General features: G+C 39.4%; 1 protein-coding gene across 9 annotated transcripts in view; it reads right to left on the bottom strand.

Moving 5' to 3' along the window:
- Positions 1–19,388, bottom strand: part of MYO9A (myosin IXA) — a 139,062-nt gene that overhangs the window by 51,834 nt on the left and 67,840 nt on the right. For 8 of the 9 annotated variants that reach the window (XM_060755576.2, XM_060755580.2, XM_060755578.2 and 5 more), the window contains 9 exons: positions 16,892–16,999; positions 11,476–11,551; positions 11,203–11,346; positions 8,623–8,662; positions 7,877–7,999; positions 6,325–6,405; positions 5,308–5,418; positions 3,593–3,715; positions 956–1,105 (listed from right to left, as the gene is read on the bottom strand). In XM_060755576.2, the coding sequence (XP_060611559.2) occupies positions 956–1,105; positions 3,593–3,715; positions 5,308–5,418; positions 6,325–6,405; positions 7,877–7,999; positions 8,623–8,662; positions 11,203–11,346; positions 11,476–11,551; positions 16,892–16,999 (956 nt within the window). The remainder of the gene's footprint in view (positions 1–955; positions 1,106–3,592; positions 3,716–5,307; positions 5,419–6,324; positions 6,406–7,876; positions 8,000–8,622; positions 8,663–11,202; positions 11,347–11,475; positions 11,552–16,891; positions 17,000–19,388) is intronic. The other variant, XM_060755579.2, reaches the window with a different exon arrangement.

Genomic DNA, 19,388 nt, shown 5'->3' on the forward strand with positions numbered 1-19,388 from the left:
CCTACCATATATGCAGGCGAAACGTCAGGAGGGAATGCCTCTAGAACATGGCCATATAGCCCGAAAAAACCTACAACCCAATAATAATTATTTATATACCGCTCTACTTCCCCGAAGGGACTCAGATGGGTTTCCAAATAACATCATCAGTACATACAGAGTAAACAACATAACCATAAGATTTACAAAACAATATAAGCATAAAAATTGTCACCAAAAAGTGTTTAGCTATTAATATAACAAGTCTGATCTAGTTGGAACTAATCACAGGATTCCAGCTAGAATCTGTTACAGGCGTTGTCCTTATGAATGAGGTATCCCAGATTCTGGGTTGCTGTGAGCTTTTCGGGCTGTATGGCCATGTTCCAGAAGCATTCCCTTCTGATGTTTCACCCACATCTATGGCAGACATCCTCAGAGGTTGTGAGGTCTGTTGGAAACTAGACAAGTGGGGTTTATAAATCTGTGGGTGGGAGAATCATGAAAATGAACAAAATCTGGCTACCAATATTTTAAAAACTCTAGAATCAAGAAAGTAAATAAAGAACAGCACTCACAAAACGGGGGAATTCCGGACAGGAAACAGTCAGGGCAAGCTAACACTTCCTAACAAAGGATTACCCTAGGCAGGAAGCAGCCAGGCTTTGAAGCTGCAAGGCCATTCAATGCTAACAACCCATTCGTTTTTCTGTTTGTTAATTAGCTTTGTTCTTATTGTGTAAGCGTGTTTCCTTGTTTGTTTTGTGTTTGTTAAGTAGTTCTTTTTTAAGCAACACCAAAACTGCAATTTGTGTAAACATGCTTTTGTTTGTTTTCTTTTTCTTTTGGTCTTTGAATAAAAATGATCAAAAAAGGAATCTTATAGTGTCTGTTACCTAATGAACAGCCTCTCTTTCTGGAGAATCCAGGAATGATAGATATTATGAAATAATAGTAGCACTTATTTGTTACCAACCTGAATGACAGTAGCTGCCTGCCTCAAATTAAGGAAGTGCCTTCTGTGGAGCATAGCCCGGAACCAGCTCTGCAGCAAGGTGATCCTCCGCAGCACCTCCTCATGCAAGAGGCCTTGTAAAAGCTGCCGCCCCTGCTCTTTCAGGAACACCTAACATACATCAGGTGACAGCAGGAAGAAACACATATTCATTCACTATGGATCTGATTGCCATCATTTCCCATACAACTTAACATAGTCCATCTCACTAGCATTTCTGGTAAAACACACACCTGTGAAATTATCAAAATACATGTAAAATAAGTGAATCTGTCCACTCTTGACACTCATGGAGGGGTAACTAAATCCCACTGCCAGGTATTTAAAATGTCTTCCTCTGGGATAACATGGCCTGTAAATGTGGAATCTTTGAAACCTGCACTGTGAGGACCTGAAGTGATACTCGGGAAATAAATTAGTCAAGAGCTGCCTAGAAGCTGCTTGGAAGGTCTACTCGGTCCGTGGAGCAATATAATCGATGACTCTCTTGAACAGGGTTTTTTTCCAGACAACCTAAAAGAGGCAAGGGTTCGTACCTTGTTTAAGAAACCTAGCTTGGATCCTATGACCCTTGCCTATTATCGTCCAGTCTCTAATCTGCCATTCTTAGGTAAGGTGATAGAGCGGGCTGTCCTGGAATAATTGCAACAATTCCTGGATGACACAGCCAGCTTGGACCCTTTCCAGTCAGGTTTTCACCCTGGTCATGGGACAGAGACAGTCCTGGTTGCCATTACGGATGAACTTGGTCGCCAGTCTGATAGCGGCAGACCGGCGCTACTGGTACTTCTCGACCTTACCACAGTGTTCGACACCATTGACTATGATCTAATGATTCACTGTCTTGCCATGTCCCGAGTTCGCGGTCAGGCCCTCAATTGCCCTTAATGCCTTATATACCACCTGTCACATCAGCACTTTTAATCCTGTACCCATTACTCTGGCCCGGCCCAGTTTTATTGTGTCTTAGTGTATTGTTTATTGCCTGTTGTTTATATTGCTTTAATTGTTTTAATTTGCTTTAGGTTTTGTATTGTTATATTGTGTGTTGAGGCCTTGGCCTTTGTAAGCCGCATCGAGTCCTTCGGGAGATGCTAGCGGGGTACAAATAAAGTTAATAATAATAATAATAATAATAATAATTGGTTCAACTCATTTCTCCAGAACCGAAGTCAGTGCGTGGGGTACATGGATCAAGTCTCTGATAGATCCCTCCTTCTATGTGGGGTCCCCCAAGGTGCAATTCTCTCCTCTCTTCTCTTCAACATCTATGTTAGACCCCTTGCTAGTTTGGTCTGGAGTTTCGGCCTGAACTGCTATCAATATGCGGATGACACCCAACTCCTGCACTTGGAGCCGGGAGCAACGTCAATACCAGACAATTTCACCTTATGTCTGGAAGCTCTGTCAAACTGGCTACGTGTTAGTAGACTGAAGGTGAACCAGGCGAAGACTGAGATTCTCTGGCATGGCCGCCCAACAGGTCTGACCCATCCGCTACCCACTTTCGATGGTGCTGCCCTATCTCCTTCGCCTACCATTAAGAGCTTAGGTGTCGTCCTGGATTCGCAGCTGACAATGGAAGCTCAGGTCGCTGCTGCCAGCAAACAGGCCTTTTTCCATCTAGGACAAGCAAGGCAATTGGCACCCTACCTATATGATGAGGCTCTGACAACAGTCATCCATACCACAGTCACATCTAGGCTAGACTACTGCAATGCCCTGTATGTTGGCCTTCCGATGTCTACGACCCAAAAGCTTCGCATTGTTCAGAATGCGGCAGCCAGGCTCCTCACAAGAACGCCCATGAAATGCCATATAACAGCAGTGCTACAGCACTTACACTGGCTTCCAATTGATTACTGTGGTCTGTATATGATGCTAGTTCTGACCTTAAAAATTCTTTACGGTCAGGGTCCATCATACTTTAGGGACTGTCTCTCCGTCTCCCAGCATCGGAGGTCGCAACGACCAGCCCAACGCGACTTACTCTATATACCGGGTCCTAGAGAAGTGCATTTGGAAAGTACCAGACGCAGGGCTTTTTCTATTTCTGCCCCTGCCTTATGGAATTCCTTGCCACCCTACTTGAGAGCCATGTGTGACTTAGGGCCTTTTACTCTAGCACTTAAGACCTGGCTTTTCGCTAGAGCATTTGATCAATGTTAATCATTAATTTATGTATGTATGTATTTTTATCTTTTACAATTTAGCTTGTAAATCGCCTAGAGCATTTCAGATGGAGGGTGATTAATAAGTAATTAAATATGATTATGATATGAAAAGTACACAAAATTCTATTATGCAAAATTATGAGCATTTTTATTTCAGCATGATAACTGTTGCCTCCCTCAGAGACTGAAATTCCAACTACTGCTCAGATAGATGAAAATTAACCTAGTAGAGTATTGAAGGAAGTACCACCTCTGGCATAGTCTCCCTCTTAAAGGAGACTTTGTATGTGTCAGTCATCCTTTTGGGCATTCTGTAAAAAAACTAACTAAAGCAGGTCGCATCCTAAAGCATAGTCTGTCTTCACGCAAACCGAGTCATTTTTAATATAGCACCGATGAGAAATTTAATAGAGACAAAACTTACCATTGTTTGCCCCACTTGGTAAATCTCGGAGTCCACCTTTGTCTTCCTGAAGAAATCTTGGATATTTTGTTTTGATGGGACAGTGCCTCGTGGAAGTAGTACATGGAAATGGTCTACAAAGTCCTAGAAAATCAGACACCATCACAACCAGTATTAGGTCATAAGTACATATTTTGTACTTTTATTATAAAAAAATATACTGTTTTATATTCCACATTTCTTGAAGTATAAACTGAAAAAGGAGCCAAGAGTAACTTCAAGTGACTGTTGAAGAAAGAGTTGGCAAGACCCTTCCGCAAATTTCTGATATCAAGTTGTAATGCATTTCAGAAATATTAAAAATTAACTAGGTATTTTTAATTACAAAAATGTGAGCCAAGCACTAAAAGGGTTAAAATGGGTGCAATGACTCAGCAAAAGGTACAGTTCAATATAAGCAGGTGTGCCTGTAGCTTAGTCAGACCAAGAGAAACATATGTGAGAAAAGCCCCAGGTTGAAGGCCTCATGAGTGAAGCTCCAATGTGAAGGCTGCTGCGTGTGAAGCTATTGTGTGTCAAGCTCCTGTGCAAGTTACGTGTGAAGCTGGAAGCTGTTTATTTATTTGTTTGTTTCTTTACAGCATTTATAGCCCACCTTTCTCAGCCCTAAGACGACTCAAGGTGGGTTACAAATTGGCAACAATTCGATGCCATACATTCATAAAAAATACGAATAAAACAATCAGCATAACAATATAAAACACATAAAAACCATTTTAAAACATGTAATCACCAGTGTCATCCCATTAAAATAATTTTCCAATAGCATTGTCTAACCATTCCCTGTTCATTCTTCATAGTTTCATGTTTATCTATTCCACTGTATTTCCAAAAGCTTTCTGGAAGAACCAAGTTTTTCCTTTTTTTCAGAAAGTGAGGAGGGAGGGAGCCAATCTAATATCCCTGGGGAGGGATACCACTGAGAAGGCCCTGTCTCTTGTCCCCGCCAGACACGCTTGCGAAGAAGGCGGGATGGAGATCAGGGCCTCTCCAGACTATCTTAAGCTCCTAGAGGGTTCATAAGGAGAGATAAGTTGTTTTAATGATTGTTTTAATGATTGTTTTACTGCTTATGGATGTATTGTTTTAATTTGATTTATGTTTAATTGTAGTGTATAATTGTAATTGTTTGTACTGGCATTGAATTTTTACCATGACTCACATGTAAACGCTTTGAGTCCCCCTAGGGTAAGAAAATATACAAATACTGTAAATAAATAAAATATACAAATACTGTAAATAAATAAAATAAAATAAAATAATAAATACGTTCAGAAAGGTAAGTTGTATGGGAAAGAAGCCCAGCGGGCAAAGAAACAAAGAAGGAAGGATAAAGAACTTTATTTGTGTTATGGAAACCTTATTTCTGTAAATAGTGCAACCATATCATTTTGCTACAAAGAAAAACCTCCAAGGGAAGAGATAACATTGGTCTGTTTATTTTTGCTACTGCTGGGTCATGCTACTGCTAATAAGTTACTCTGCTGTGCATTTGTGGGGAGGGTCTTTTGTTAATAAGCCCACTTGCCAAACAATTCAGATATTAGTTTCAGCATAATATACTTTCATATACTTCTTTAGAATACGCAGTCCCCTCCACAATCAAAGCATTCTCCAACTGACAACCTGCTTTCAGCTTCACGCCTCAGACATTTTTAGAACCAAGATTATCTGACCTCAAAAGAGTATTTGCAGCTGTATCCCGACTGCCGAATGCGCACTGTCTCCAGCATCCCCGTGTAGCGCAACTGCCTAAGCACCAGGTTGTCGCTGAATCTCAGAGGAAGCTGAAAAAGTAAAATAAAATGACTAGAACACATTGAATGCAAAATGTAAGCTCTCTCAGATAAACATCTTTGTAGACTAGGTTTAAATTCACACGTATTAAATATCTCTGGTATTAAGTTATAATATCTTTGCTACTAATGCACTGATTGGTTCCCCTTCATAGTCAATTGATCAACAATCATACATTTGTCCACAATTTTGACAACAATTTGTAAAAAAAAAATGCCTTTTTCTTTAATGGAGGAACTTAAAACTATCTGATATAAAGGAGACTTGCATGCAGAATTCATTCCCAAACCGATCTTGGATCAAATTTGATATACCCACATTTGAGTACCGGTGGGGTTGGGGAGGACTGATTTTGCATTTGGGATTTATAGTTCACCTACAATTAAAGAGCATTCTGAATTCCACCAACGATGGAATTGAACCAAATTTGGCACATGGAACTCCCATGACCAACATAAAGTATTGGAAGGTTTTGGAGTTCTAGTTCACCTACATCCAGAGAGCAGTGTGGACTCAAACAATGATGGATCTAACTTGACACAAATACTCAATATGCCCAAATGTGAACACTGGTGGAGTTTGGGGAAATAGACCTTGACATTTGGGAGTTGTAGTCGCTGGGATATATAGTCCACCTACAATTAAAGAGCATTCTGAACACCACCAATGATAGAATTTGGCAAAACTTCCCACACAGAACCCCCATGACCAACAGAAAATACTGTGTTTACTGATAGTCTTTGGCAACCCTCTGACACCCCCCTGGCAACCCCCTCGGTGGTCCCGACCCCCAGATTGAGAAACACTGTTTTAAGTGATAATGTTTATTATATAGAACGTCATTGAAAATTTGGTTTTAGTTACAGATCATTTGGAATGGAATATCTGTAGGTTACCTTTTCAGCATTGGAGCGAATACACTTGACAAAGTAGGGTTCTGATTGGCCAAGAGTCTCCATCAGTTTGGTAAGTGAAGTCTAAAGCAGAGAGGAAAGTGCAAGTGAACTGAATTTAGTTTATTTCTGCAACAGTATTCTTAATCAAAAATTTTCATTTTGCCAAATTTCTACCAATCTAGTTTTCAACCTGTAACCATAAATACCATATTTGCTTGAGTATAAGCCGACCCGAATATAAGCCGAGACATCTAATTTTACCCCCAAAAACTGGGAAAACCTATTTATTCAAGTATAAGCCAAGGGTGAGAAATGCAGCAGCTACTGGTAAAAAAAATTAAAAAATAGATGCCAATAAAATTACATTAACTCAGACATCAGTGGGTTAAATGTTTTTGAATATTTACATAAAACTGTAATTTAAAATAAGACTGTAACTCTGATCAAACCATTATTCTAAACCTTCCTCAATGCAAATGTGCTGACATATCTTTCCAATAATAAGAGTAAAATAATAAATGTAATCATAATAATAAAAATAAATAGAGTAAAATAATAAATGTAAAAAAATCATAATCAAGTAAAATAATGTAAATGTCAAAATAATAATAGAGTAAAATAATAAAGGTAATAAAAATAATACTAGTAAGAGAATAAAATAATAAATAACCTTGACTTGAGTATAAGCCGAGGGAAGCTGAAAAGGGGCTGAAAAACTAGGCTTATAAGGTATATGGAATAGGAACAGTGATTTCACTGTAGCATGCAGAAAGGAGGAAATGGCCTTGCCCTATACTACACATTCATACTATTAAGCCAGTGGTTCTCTACTGGTGGTCTGTGGATCACCAGTGGTCCCTAAGAATGAAAATATGGTCCGCAGCTGAACCATTACTAGTTCTCTACTGGTGGTCTGTGGGTCTGTGGATGTAATGTTCGTTTGTGGGATTAACATAACGCAAAAACCACTGGACAAATTGACCAAATTTGGACACAAGACACCTCTCAGGCCAACAAGTGACCATCACTCATACAAACACTGAAAAACACAGTGGAAGAGACTTTAAAAGCCAATAAATAAATAAATAAAAATACATTATGACGTATGCACAAACCACATATATACACATAGACACAAATATACACACACACACGAACTGGGCCACAGCAATGCATGGCAGGGGATGGCTAGTAGAGTAATAATCTTATTTTAAATATTATTTTGAACAGTGTACTAAATTTAAATTTCATAATGAACATTAAATAAAAATGTAATATCTACAATTATTTAAGACCCTTAATATATGCAAGATATATTCTAAAATTATATATATGTGCCATCACATTCCAGTAATCTCATCAAATGAATTTTGTTGATTTGTAACCAAGAAGAGTATACATGTCTGCCAATAAATAAATAAATAAATAAATAGAATGCTCCATATTTTATTTCACAATGTATGTTTTTTTTAATAGATTTGAAACTTCTGGCTAGTATGACAAATAATCTGCCCCACAGATAAACTTCCTGAAAGTAATATTTTCAGCTGACCTGGAACTGTGCACTGATGCTTGGGGGCTTCTTTTTCTTGTGAAGATGGAGGAGAGATTTTGTGATACGGTCATGAAGAGTCAGGTTTGCAAGGTGCTTGAGGGATTTCACTTCCAGCAAGTGCTGAGGAGATAAAGAAGCAAGAGCTAACTTGGGTTGTGACAATCATGAACAAACATATATGAATAAATTAAAAGTTATGACAAAATCTCTAGCTGATCTGGGTTGTTGTAGTTTTTTTGGGTTGTATGGCCATGTTCTAGAAGCATTCTCCCCTGACATTCCGCCTGCATCTGTGGCAAGCATCCTCAGAGGTTGTGAGGTTAGGGATGTGTTGCTCAGAAGGATCTCTAGCTGAGCCTTCTGAGCAACACATCCCTATCTCCAAGATTGGATATTAAACAAGAATAAAGAACAACATAGCATAGATTTGAAGGAATTTGTTCTGCTTGTACAACAAAGAGAGGCTCAGGGTTCTGTGATGCCAGAGTGGGCCTATACCCCCAAATCTGTTCCTTCATAGAGCAAGAATGCCCTCATTTGCTCAAATCACAGAAACAATGAAGAAAAATATCTGTTATAAGAGAATGGGAAAATGTGCACAACAGATTTCAGAATATGTTCAAAGGTGTGCATAAATGGCAGCTCATATTTCTCATGTGCTTTTTAATAGGAGGAAACATCAGTGTAAAATATCAATGCATTACACTAACATTGGTCATCAGAGATTAGTGGGATTTTCTCACCTTTGGAAGGTTAGGTTTGGCTTTGAAGTTCTTGTTTCTCCTAAGAAAAATGGTAAGAACTATATTAATTTAGTAGGGACATACATACTGCTGCCATTTAATCTTTTCATGAGACAAACACAAAATATTGTAATTATATGACACAAACACATTGTAATTATATGACTGTATTTTGCTTTTTAATGTCTTAATGTAATTTGGAATAAGATGTTTTTAATGATTGTTTGTAATATTGATGTTGGAAACCGGCCTGAGTCTCTGATGGAGGTGAGAAGACCGGTATACAAAACTGCTAAATAAATAAATAAATATGTTTGGGTGCTTCTTGGAAATTGTCTGGAATGACACTTTGTCTCCTACAAGCCCTTTCCTTAGAATGTCTTTGTAGATGGCCAATTCTCTCACACCAGAAGTGACTTGGAGTTGCTCAAGTTGCTCCTGACATGAAAAAAAATCTTGCATTTTTGTGTGTAGAAGTTATTTTTGATTAAAAAAAACTTTAAAATGACACAACATGCATCTTTTATCAGAAGCATACAACATCAGAAAAAAAATAGTGGGATAATATAATAATAACCATCTCCCCCAATGGGGACTCGGAGCGGTTTACATGGGGCCAAGCCCGAACAACAAATTACAATACAAAACATACAAAATTACAATGAAATAAACAACATAACATTAAAGTATAGAACATCAAAGCATATAAACAATATACATAGAGCATAAGAACCAAACATAAGGACAAACATAAGGATAAAACATAAGGATAAAGCCAGATTCATGTCTCTCACTATAGGGGCAAAGGAGAATAACAATAATTTGACAGAAATCCTAAAATATATGAGAGCAGCAATATAGAGTATGATAGTATGATGGAGAGACAGTACAAGATGGGATTTGGAAACTTGGTGGTCCTATCTCTCGGAATACATAATCAATGAGTTCATTAATCAAAGGAAAAACAAGTATACGAATAGTCATACAAACCAAGACTGGTATAGGAAATGGTCTATTCTAACCAACAAAACAGATGGAGATCATAGATACAGCATTTTGAACCAGCCTTTCCACATGGTTAAACTGATGCAAAAACTTCATTTGGAATTGCTGTTTCATGAGGGAGGGGGGAAATGGGGGGGGCATGGGTAACAGGTGATACACATCTAAGGAATATATAAAGAGTCATTTAAGGTGAAGTGGCTTTTGGAATAATGTATATCAAGACAAGATTTGTATAGCAAAAGTTTGTTAATCAAATGGATGTATTAATAAAAATTAATAAATAAATAAAGCATACAACATCAGGACATCTAAAGTCAGCTACTTGAGAAAACTGCTTCACTCTCCAATGGGAAGCTTTTGAGAATTTTCAAATAGTAATTTGTATCCCTCAAGCAACAGATCAGGCACGGGCAAACTTTCTAACTTGGGGGCTGCATGCTAGCACTCCTTGCTAGGAGAACTGGCTGTCCAGTGATGGAAGGAAAGAAGGGAAGGAGGAAGAAAAAAGAGAAGGAAGGAAGGAAGGAAGGAAAAAGAAGGAGAGAGGAAAGAAGGAGAAACAGGGAAGGAATGGAGGTAAGGAAGAAGGAAAGAGAGAAGGAAGGAAAGACAAAAGAGAGTGAAGGGTGGAAGAGTGAAAGGGTGGAAGGGAAGGAGGAAGGAAAGAGAGAAGGAAGGAAGAGAGGAAGGGAGGGAGGGAGAAAAGGAGGGAGAGCATGGAGAGAGAGAGATGGAAGGGAGGGAGGAAAGAGAGAAGGAAGGAAAGACAAAAGGGAAGAAAGGAAGGAAAAAGAGGGAGGAGAAAGGGAATGAAGGAAGGACAAGGATAGAAGGGAAGGAAGGAGGGAGGGTGGGAGGGAGGGAGGTAAGGAAGGGAGGATGGAATGAAAGAAGGATGAAGGAAAGGAAGGAAGGAAGGAAGGAAGGAAGGAAGGAAGGAGAAATAAGGAGAGAGGAAAGAAGGAGAAACAGGGAAGGAATGGAGGTAAGGAAGAAGGAAAGAGAGAAGGAAGGAAGGAAAGACAAAAGGGAGGGAAGGCTAGAAGAGCAAAAGAGTGGAAGGGAAGGAGGAAGGAAAGAGAGAAGGAAGGAAGAGAGGAAGGGAATGGAGAGAGGGAGAATGAGGGAGAGATGGAAGGGAGGGCGGAAAGAGAGAAGGAAGGAAAGATAAAAGGGAAGAAAGGGAGTTAAAAGAGGGAGGGAAAAGGGAATGAAGGAAGGAGGAAAGTGTGGAAGGGAAGGAGGGAGAGAGGGAGAAAGAGGGAGGTAAGGAAGGGAGGGATGGAAGGAAGGGAGGGGGAAGGAAAGAGAGGAAGGAAGGAAGGAAGGATGAAAGGGTGGAAGAAAAGGAGAAAGAGAGAGAGAAGGAAAAGGAAAGATATTATGGTGAGAGGGGAGGGCCTGAGAAAGTGGTCGCATCCAGGCCCAGGGCTTGGGTTTGCCCATACCTGCAACAGATGCTGAAAAGGAAAGAAAAATTTATCCAGGGCTTCTTTCACCCTAGTTTCTCCCATATGTGTTGTTATCCCTTCAGATCAATCTTGTCCTTCAAAGAAAAGGAAAATATTCACTCACATGAGAATGCCATGGGCTCTCTCCAGAAGCTTGCTGTTCGTAGAATTCACAAATATTCCATCTTTATCCAGAAAACCGCTATGATTGGAGAGCCGGCTCTGTCGGACACACATCCTGCTATTCCAGCCAACCCCATAGGCATCTCTACAAGACAGAAACCATAAATACAAGATTTCTAGCTTTCATAAAAAATAATGATCAATGGCAGACATTGATCTTTTTTAATCAGTACTCTTTTTGTTGTCAGCAGTTTCATTTCTCAATCTGACTTACCGTTGGGCTTTCTCATTGATTGTGTTAACGCCCTGAAGGTCTGAAAGGGGTGTCCTTGGGTGTTTTCGGGCAATACCTGTAGCAGCATATCAACAACAACATTAACACTCTATTTTGTGAGAAAGAAAATTTTGTGCTTCAAATTAAAAGATCACGGACCTGCAATAATGTTCTGAAAATGATAACATGCTGGGAATGAGGGCGGAGGAGAATGTTGTAAAAGAGGAGCCATGGCTGGTAATATGATGCCATACATTTAACACAAGCTGTTAAAATGAAGAAAACCATGGTTGACCACAGGATCTACTAGCAATCCTACAGAGGAACCATAGTTGAAAGTAATTTAGAAAACAAACACAGAAGGAAAAGCCCAATGGAACACTATCAGCCAAGCTTGCCCGGCATTGTAAACACTGGTCTCAACAACTGAGTCACGCCAAAGAATTTACAATGGAAAAATCTGAATAATCAAAAGATAAAACTCTGCCTGTGAATAACTCAATCCTACAGGTCATTGGCTACTTCTCTTCCAAACGCCCCTTATTTGATAAGATTTGATAAGACAACATTAGGAATCAAAACAATGCATCTCTAAGGTTGTTAATGTTTCTTCCAGCAATTTTCACCCCAGTCTTGCATTTGTCAAGCCCTGCACATTGCATGATGTGTTCTGCATACAAGTTGAATAGGTTGCGTGAGAGTATACAACCCTGCCGTACGCCTTTCCCAATCTTGAACCAGCCTGTTGTTCCGTGGTCAGTTCTGACTGCTGCTCCTTGGTCCTTATACAGATTCCTCAGGAGAGAGACAAGGTGGCTTGGTATGCCCATTCCCACCAAGAACTTGTGATTATTTGTACCCACATACAAAAGGGTTTTCACACCTGCATAGAATAAGAATGTTCTAGAGCTAAGAAGGTTGACATATCTTAGCCCGCCAAATTACCCTCAATTTCCCCAAAAATAATCAACAGGGACCTGGAAAAAGCAGAGGTAGCGTGGGTTTGTAGGAAAGTGCAGCTGAGCACACAAAGAACCACAGTTCCAGATAAGCAACCTCTTTTCCTCCTTCTCCTCCTCTTCTTCTTCCTCCTCCTAACTGTCTCTGTGCCTCATACAAGTGGGTGACTGTAATGCTTACGACAGTATGTTGGGTATTTAATCAGTACCAAAGAACAAAGTGTTATGGGCACAGAATGCAGAGCTGGTAGACATCTAGGTGATTGTGGTGTCAACAGACTGCGTGGAACTGAAGGTGGCCGATGTTGCAGAGAGTGAGCTGTGATAGATGCGGGCCAACTATGGTACAATCCATACAGAGATCTACTAGTGGAATGGTACATGGTTTCGTGGACATGTTACAGATTTCTATTAGGCTTGGGCAATCCATGGTTCTAAATGGTTCTAAAGTACTTACAAAACTAAAGTTCTGGTGGTGAAAATTTCATAACTCTAACAAAACTTTCAAAATTTAATTATTATTTCATTATTGTTGATTTTAATGACAGAACCAATTAGGAACTGCCATTTATTATGAAATTTTGAGAGTTTTGTTAGAGTTCTGAAATTTTCACCACCAGAACTTTAGTTTTGTAAGTACTTTAGAACCATTTAGAACCATGGATTGCCCAAGCCTAATTTCTATAAAACAGGAGGAATGATGCAATCAAGGGGCCTCTCTCCAAAGACGCTCCCATTGGTATAATACTGAAATAAATGGTGAATCTTCATGACAGCCATATTATCTGTAGGAAGGACAAGAAGGCACGTAAGACCTCTATAGGTTGCAAATCTGTCTCACCTAGATGATGGAAGAAAGCCCTCAATGACTGACCTGATAAAGTTGGTCGTGTTAGATGGAGTGAAGGGGAAGGCGCGTGTTGTTGTCCTACTTCAGTTGAACACTGGGCACAGTTGGGGCTGACATACCAAAACATAATATTGAAGTGGGTACAGTAATGACTGCCTCAACAGTTGGCACCAAAGGAGTAGTAACCAAAAGCTAGGTTGAGGGCTTATTGGAATGCTTCACCTTTTTGCTTCTTCTTCTTCCCAGGTTCCTAAGAAACTGATCCTTGCTCCTCTGCAGCATTGTGTTTCTTATGAGATGGAAGGGTGCTCTGGAGCGGATAAAGTTGGATCTCCCAAACCCTTCTCAGATATCTTGCTGACCCTATAGGAAAACAATGAGTCTGGAAGCCCTGAAACACTGTAGTCTGTGGGGAAGACTTAACACTGTAGTCTGTGGGGAAGACTTGAAGCTTGAGATATGATGACTATAGAATCAGTCCTCAGGTGGGTGATACCAAAGCAAGTTTTGACTTGTCCCTCAGTTCTGTAACAGTTTCAGATGCAGTGTAAAGTTACTTACAAGCTGCTGCTTGTTCAGAAATTCAAAGAAACGTCTAGTAGAGGTGTAAACGCAAATGTGAGGCTCAGTTTTTCAAAGCCTGAATGGTGAATCCTGTGAATTTGAATACTGTTGGATTACATGTCTCTCACCCAATGGATGCCAGATAAAATGACTTTGCACCCTCAAGAGAAATTATTTTTAAATGGAGAAGTAGAGTCCACTAGAGGTTGAGGGGAAAGGATAGGAACGGGAGGTAAAGAGAAAGGTTTCTTTAAGCAGTTAACAGGCTAAAGTAGAAAGGAAATAAGCAATTAGAAGAAATAACAAAATAATAGGAAATAAGACAGGAAACAAAGAGGGAGACTGATGTCCTCCTAGCTGTTCAGTTCTAGAACATCCCAATCAGGCCCGTAGCCATGATTTTGATTTGGGGGGTGCTGAGTTTGCTTGGCGCTGAGGATCTACCCTCGCAAACCTTTTGTATCGTTATCCCAATACCCCATGCATATGGGATATATTGAGCATGGTGATCAGATCATGACATGATATGTATAAAAATAACAGTTTAAATAATGTACCAGTAAGGCCTTCTCGGGCCTTCTCGAGAAGTTTGGGGGGGGGGGGCTGAAGCCCCTCAACCCCCCCCCCCCCCCCGGCTACATGCCTGATCCCAATGGAGTCCCTGCCTAGGCATGAAAACCCATTTCTGTGCGGTAGGCACACCATGAAGAAAAACTAAAGAAATTCAGGGCTGAGGCACTTGCTGAGATGAAGACTGAAGCATTTCGTTTTGGAAAAAATACAAATGAGGAAGGATTGTAAATGCCTGTAACAGTAGGGACAGAGTGAAAAGCAGGTGGAATAACATTTCTGCCTCAAAGAACCACAGTTACATACAGATAAACAACCTCTTCTTCTTCTTTCAGTGATGGAATACAAGGTCATCGAACAAAACACATTACCAGTAGACTCAAACAAAACGAGAAAGAAAAAGTTCACCTTACTGTTTATAGTTATCACCAAATATGTCATTCTCTTCTAGATTTAATGCTTGTATTTATTCATGATCACGTTAATTAATCAAGAATATCTCTGATCAACAACTTTTCCCATAGAGTCCCGTTGGAAATTCTGAGATAGTATCTCCTGAATAACAAAAACTAGAGGAAGGTAGTTGGTTTCAAGCGTCCCCAAGTCAGTTGGCAGGAAGCAAATCATACAGGCCAGAATTCAATTGATCACGCTAGATCGATTATGCTGGTGTAATGGCTTTGCAGGGCTGCACAGAGGTTGGGGAGAAAGTTGCCACTTCCCAAGCAGCCTGTTTATTCAAAGACTGGGTCTTCAGTATCAGGTGAGAAGGCTGTCTTAGAAAGTCGCCTATGGGAAATTTTTCATTGCTGTCCTTCCCAGAGCACCCTGGTTTTAGGAAACCACCCAGAAGCCAGGAAATGCAGATAAAGGAGACAGTTTGATCTTTCTCCCAATGCTGCTGTGTCTGAAGGCTTTTTACTCGTACTGCCATTGCCTCATTTACATTGTGATAATACACCAGTTATCTGTATTTCAGCCATGATGTTGAACTAGATGACCTTTTGGCCTGATCTAGGAAGGCCGTTTTTAATGATGTTCCATCCAGAATAGACTTTGGAGCAGGCGGTTATGATAGCCTCATAACAGCCTGTTCAGTTTTCAAAATCGAATAATTCAAATTTATTTATTTACTTACTTACAACATTTATATGCTGCCATTCTCACCCCAAAGGGGACTCAGCGCAGCTTACAAGATATACATACATACAATATATTATATTATTAGCATAGTACAATATCAGTATTATATATTACTATATTGCACTATACCATTATATTGTAATATTTTTTAGTTATATTACATGTATAATATTATATCCATCTCCCCTTCAGAGAAAGCAGCAGACTTTGGAAGGAAGGGATTGGGGCTCCAGCAGATAATCAACAGAAACAGCAATATTTCCTTTACCAAGGTTAGCAGCAATGTGATATCTCCGTAAACTTTTATGGTACATCAAATGGTAAATGGAGGAAAAAGGCTTAAACCCTCCCTGGGATAAAAGTCCACGAATGCTTATCGCAAAGATGAAACATTTTCTCTACCATTTATTAGGCAAGCTTTCAATATATTTCTGCTATCTCCTGCTTGAAGAGTCTTGTCATTGTGATGCACCTGATCACTGAGATGAAAGCATTACTGCTCAGGCAAAGCTATTTGATGGGCAAACTAGCGTTATGGCAACCTTCTTGATGTAGCAGTAAGAAGGAAACATTATGTGCTACTCTTTATGGCAGAGGATGTTATGTTTCATGCTGCTGGATCCCTTTAATTCCCACAAGAGGAATCCAGCCATCATTAGTAACAAAGGCAAACGGGCCTGGTTGTCATGCAGGACTAGTTCATTATGTAACAAACAGAAGTGAGGAGAAGGAAATGGAGACCAAGTGCATCCCTGCTATTCTATTAGGTCAAAGAAACCTTATCCTAGTGTAACATGTCTTAATTACAGTGAAGTCTTTGGAAACTGCAGGAATTTGAGAAAGAATTAATTTTTTTTAATCCATCTGCAGATATTATGGTAGGACAATAAAAGGACAAAGGTTTTGGTCAAATCCCACTGAAGAATCCTAGCTGTCTCTGGAATATTAATGCATGGTAAAATATTCCTCCTAGTATCTAAAAGCCATTGATATTAAGAAGTGTTTAATCAAACCATTGGGACACGGAGAAGACCAAACCATAATTATTTTTGGTCAAAAGGCTGCATGCCTTACTCAAGTTTGTGCATTTTTACGATTAAAGTAAAGCTCGGAGCACCTGTTTCAAGCTTCTAGGCTCCATGCCACTTAGAAATTCCCACTTGAAGGCCACTAACAGTTCTCTTATTCTATCATTAAGGGGGGCACTATGTTCTGCATTAAATGGATCCAAGCATGGCTGCCTGCCCTTGCCACTCCATAGGCTCCTGGTTTCCATTTCCTGCTGTGTGTGAGTGTCATGTCAGAGAGATGGTGGGATATGGCGCCTTACTGTACTTCTCCTCCTTGCATCTCTGCAGGATCTCTAAGCTCCTCTGGTGAACTGGGTGATGGAGAAAGCTAAAACTATCCACACTTTTCAAAACCGCATCATCATGCCCTTGGGAAGCAAAACAAAAACAAAAACATGGAGAGAAGAGAAAGATTACATAAGCAGAAACCAAGGAAGAGTCAAACACAGTGTGGACAACTGCTGCATCAACATAGAATTATTCAAAAGGTATTATTTCTTTCTGCATATTGACAACAGCTACCTATTCCTAGCAATTCAGATTGATTACACAAGACAAGATAGGCTGAGATCTCACCCTGAGCAATTGTAAGGAAATTTTCTGGGTCTTAAAGAGGTGCTCTTCAAATATGGAGAAAAAGATGCTGCCAGAATCATAATTATTGACTCCCTGGTTTACCTTGTATCAAGAGTGAAACTGCACTGCAATTATATTGCACAAGGGTTTATATTTACATCATTCCATTTTCATTAAACACAACACATCCCACATTTCAGTGATTAAATATGAAACCTTAACTGGACCAATAGGATCCTAGATAAGGGGAGTTTTGGTCTTTATGGCTGATAACCACTACTCTGGTAAACTAAAATTACTATTTTTATGATTGTTCTAAAATCATAACACTTGCAAACATCTCTTGTGCTAACTCAATAAGTTGTTGAATTGTGAGGTGAACCCAACAATAATATTTAAAATAAAGGATACAGGAAGAATTGTAGCAAAATATAATACTGGTCCAACTTTACTGAAACGTTGCAATGGTGCAAATCATCTCTAGATCTAAGGAGTTCTTTATAAGCTCAATATCACAAAATTAAGAAGTGACTGTTATCTAATCAATTTTAGTACATATTGCTGATTTTTCTTACAGAATATTGTATAGGGAGAATGAAAAATATTATTTTCAGTTACCAAAATACAATAAAGATGACAGGGGTGGACAAATGCAGAGCAATTTTCTGCCTCTGAGGGTGACAAGAGACTGCCCAAAATTGACTACTTTTGGCTACACAACTGTTGGTTTGTTTTACATTAAACAGTGCAAGGGTCCTGCTATCTATTTAAAAGTCCCTTCAGTCCTTTTTTAGCTGGAATAATTGGTGCCTGGGAAGTCTGAAAGTCTAAGACCTCAAAAAATAGCAGTACACTTTGCTCACTTGCAGACTCTCATCTAAGAAGTCTGCAGGCGCCACAAAAAAAGTGTTGACACTTAAATTTGTCTGCCTTTATAAATATCCCAGACATATATTACATGTTATACTACAAAAACACAAGTACAAAAACTGCAGAAGACAACACTGCAAATAAATAGAGATTTAGGTCAAATGCATTTACACAGAGCAAAGAGATATCTTCAGAAATTGTTCAACATCACTCAAACAGAAACAACAACAAAGTGAAAGAACTTAGCAAGTCAAACTAGACAAGGCATGAGATACCTCCTACTTGTACCATGAACGTAACTGATCATTTTGTAAAGGAAATGTCTAAAATTTGAGGGATCATCTTTCACAGTGTTTTCTGAATAGCCATGAGGTGACATTCCTCATACCTATAGAAAAAAGCTACAACTACTGCAAAATAACGAAGAAAGTTAAACTAACGGTTGTGCATTATCACAAACATGTACTGGTGTATGCATGTGGGATACTTATGTCAGATGTTTTATCAGGTGCAAAACATTAAAATTGAGTAAAAAGCCAATAATTCCACTTGGACAACTTTATAAAAGTCTAAAAGCCACTGGGACAGTGCAATAAGGCAACAATAGGAAATTCTACCCTGCTGACCGGATCCAGTATAGGTGATCTGAGATGGTTTTAAACAATTGATTTTAAGTGGAGATAACTGATTTTAGTGTTTGTGTATATTTATAGCTTATTTTATTGAATGTTTCCCATATATATGTTGTGCTCTGTGCCCTGAGTCCCCCTCAGGGTGAGAAGGGCGGAATATAAATGTTTTAATTAAATATAAAAATAAATAAAATGTCCCCCCCCCAAAACCAGATTAAAGTCAAACCAATTCATTTTAGCAGTCAGTTCTCATCCTCTATATACTGTTAAAGTGGCATTGGTTGTTCGCTGTGTGTTTTCAATTCATTTCCAACTTACAGCTACCCAAGTCATGGAGATTTTTTTGGCACGATTTGTTTGGAGGGGCTTGTCTTTGCCTCCCCCTGATTAGACATGGATTCTGCACAAAACAATGGCTCTGTTAGGGTGAACAGATGTGAACACATGGTTAAAAGTTTCCTTGTCTTGGTCTTCTGCTGCATTTTCACAAAGCAGCTCCTCTTCCTTGGAATTCCCTGTTAGAGACTCCTTCTTTGCCTCTTTCTCACTGAAAATTGCCCCCCTCTCAAAACTATTTTTTCCTTGCTAGAGTTACAGTTTAGATTTAGTTTTGCACAGATTAGCATGACACATACTCTCTGTCCCTGAGTGAATTAGCACCTGCTTGAGCCCTTATGAT

The sequence above is a fragment of the Anolis sagrei genome, chromosome 9, assembly GCF_037176765.1.
Source record: "Anolis sagrei isolate rAnoSag1 chromosome 9, rAnoSag1.mat, whole genome shotgun sequence".
Taxonomy (NCBI): Eukaryota; Metazoa; Chordata; class Lepidosauria; order Squamata; family Dactyloidae; genus Anolis; species Anolis sagrei.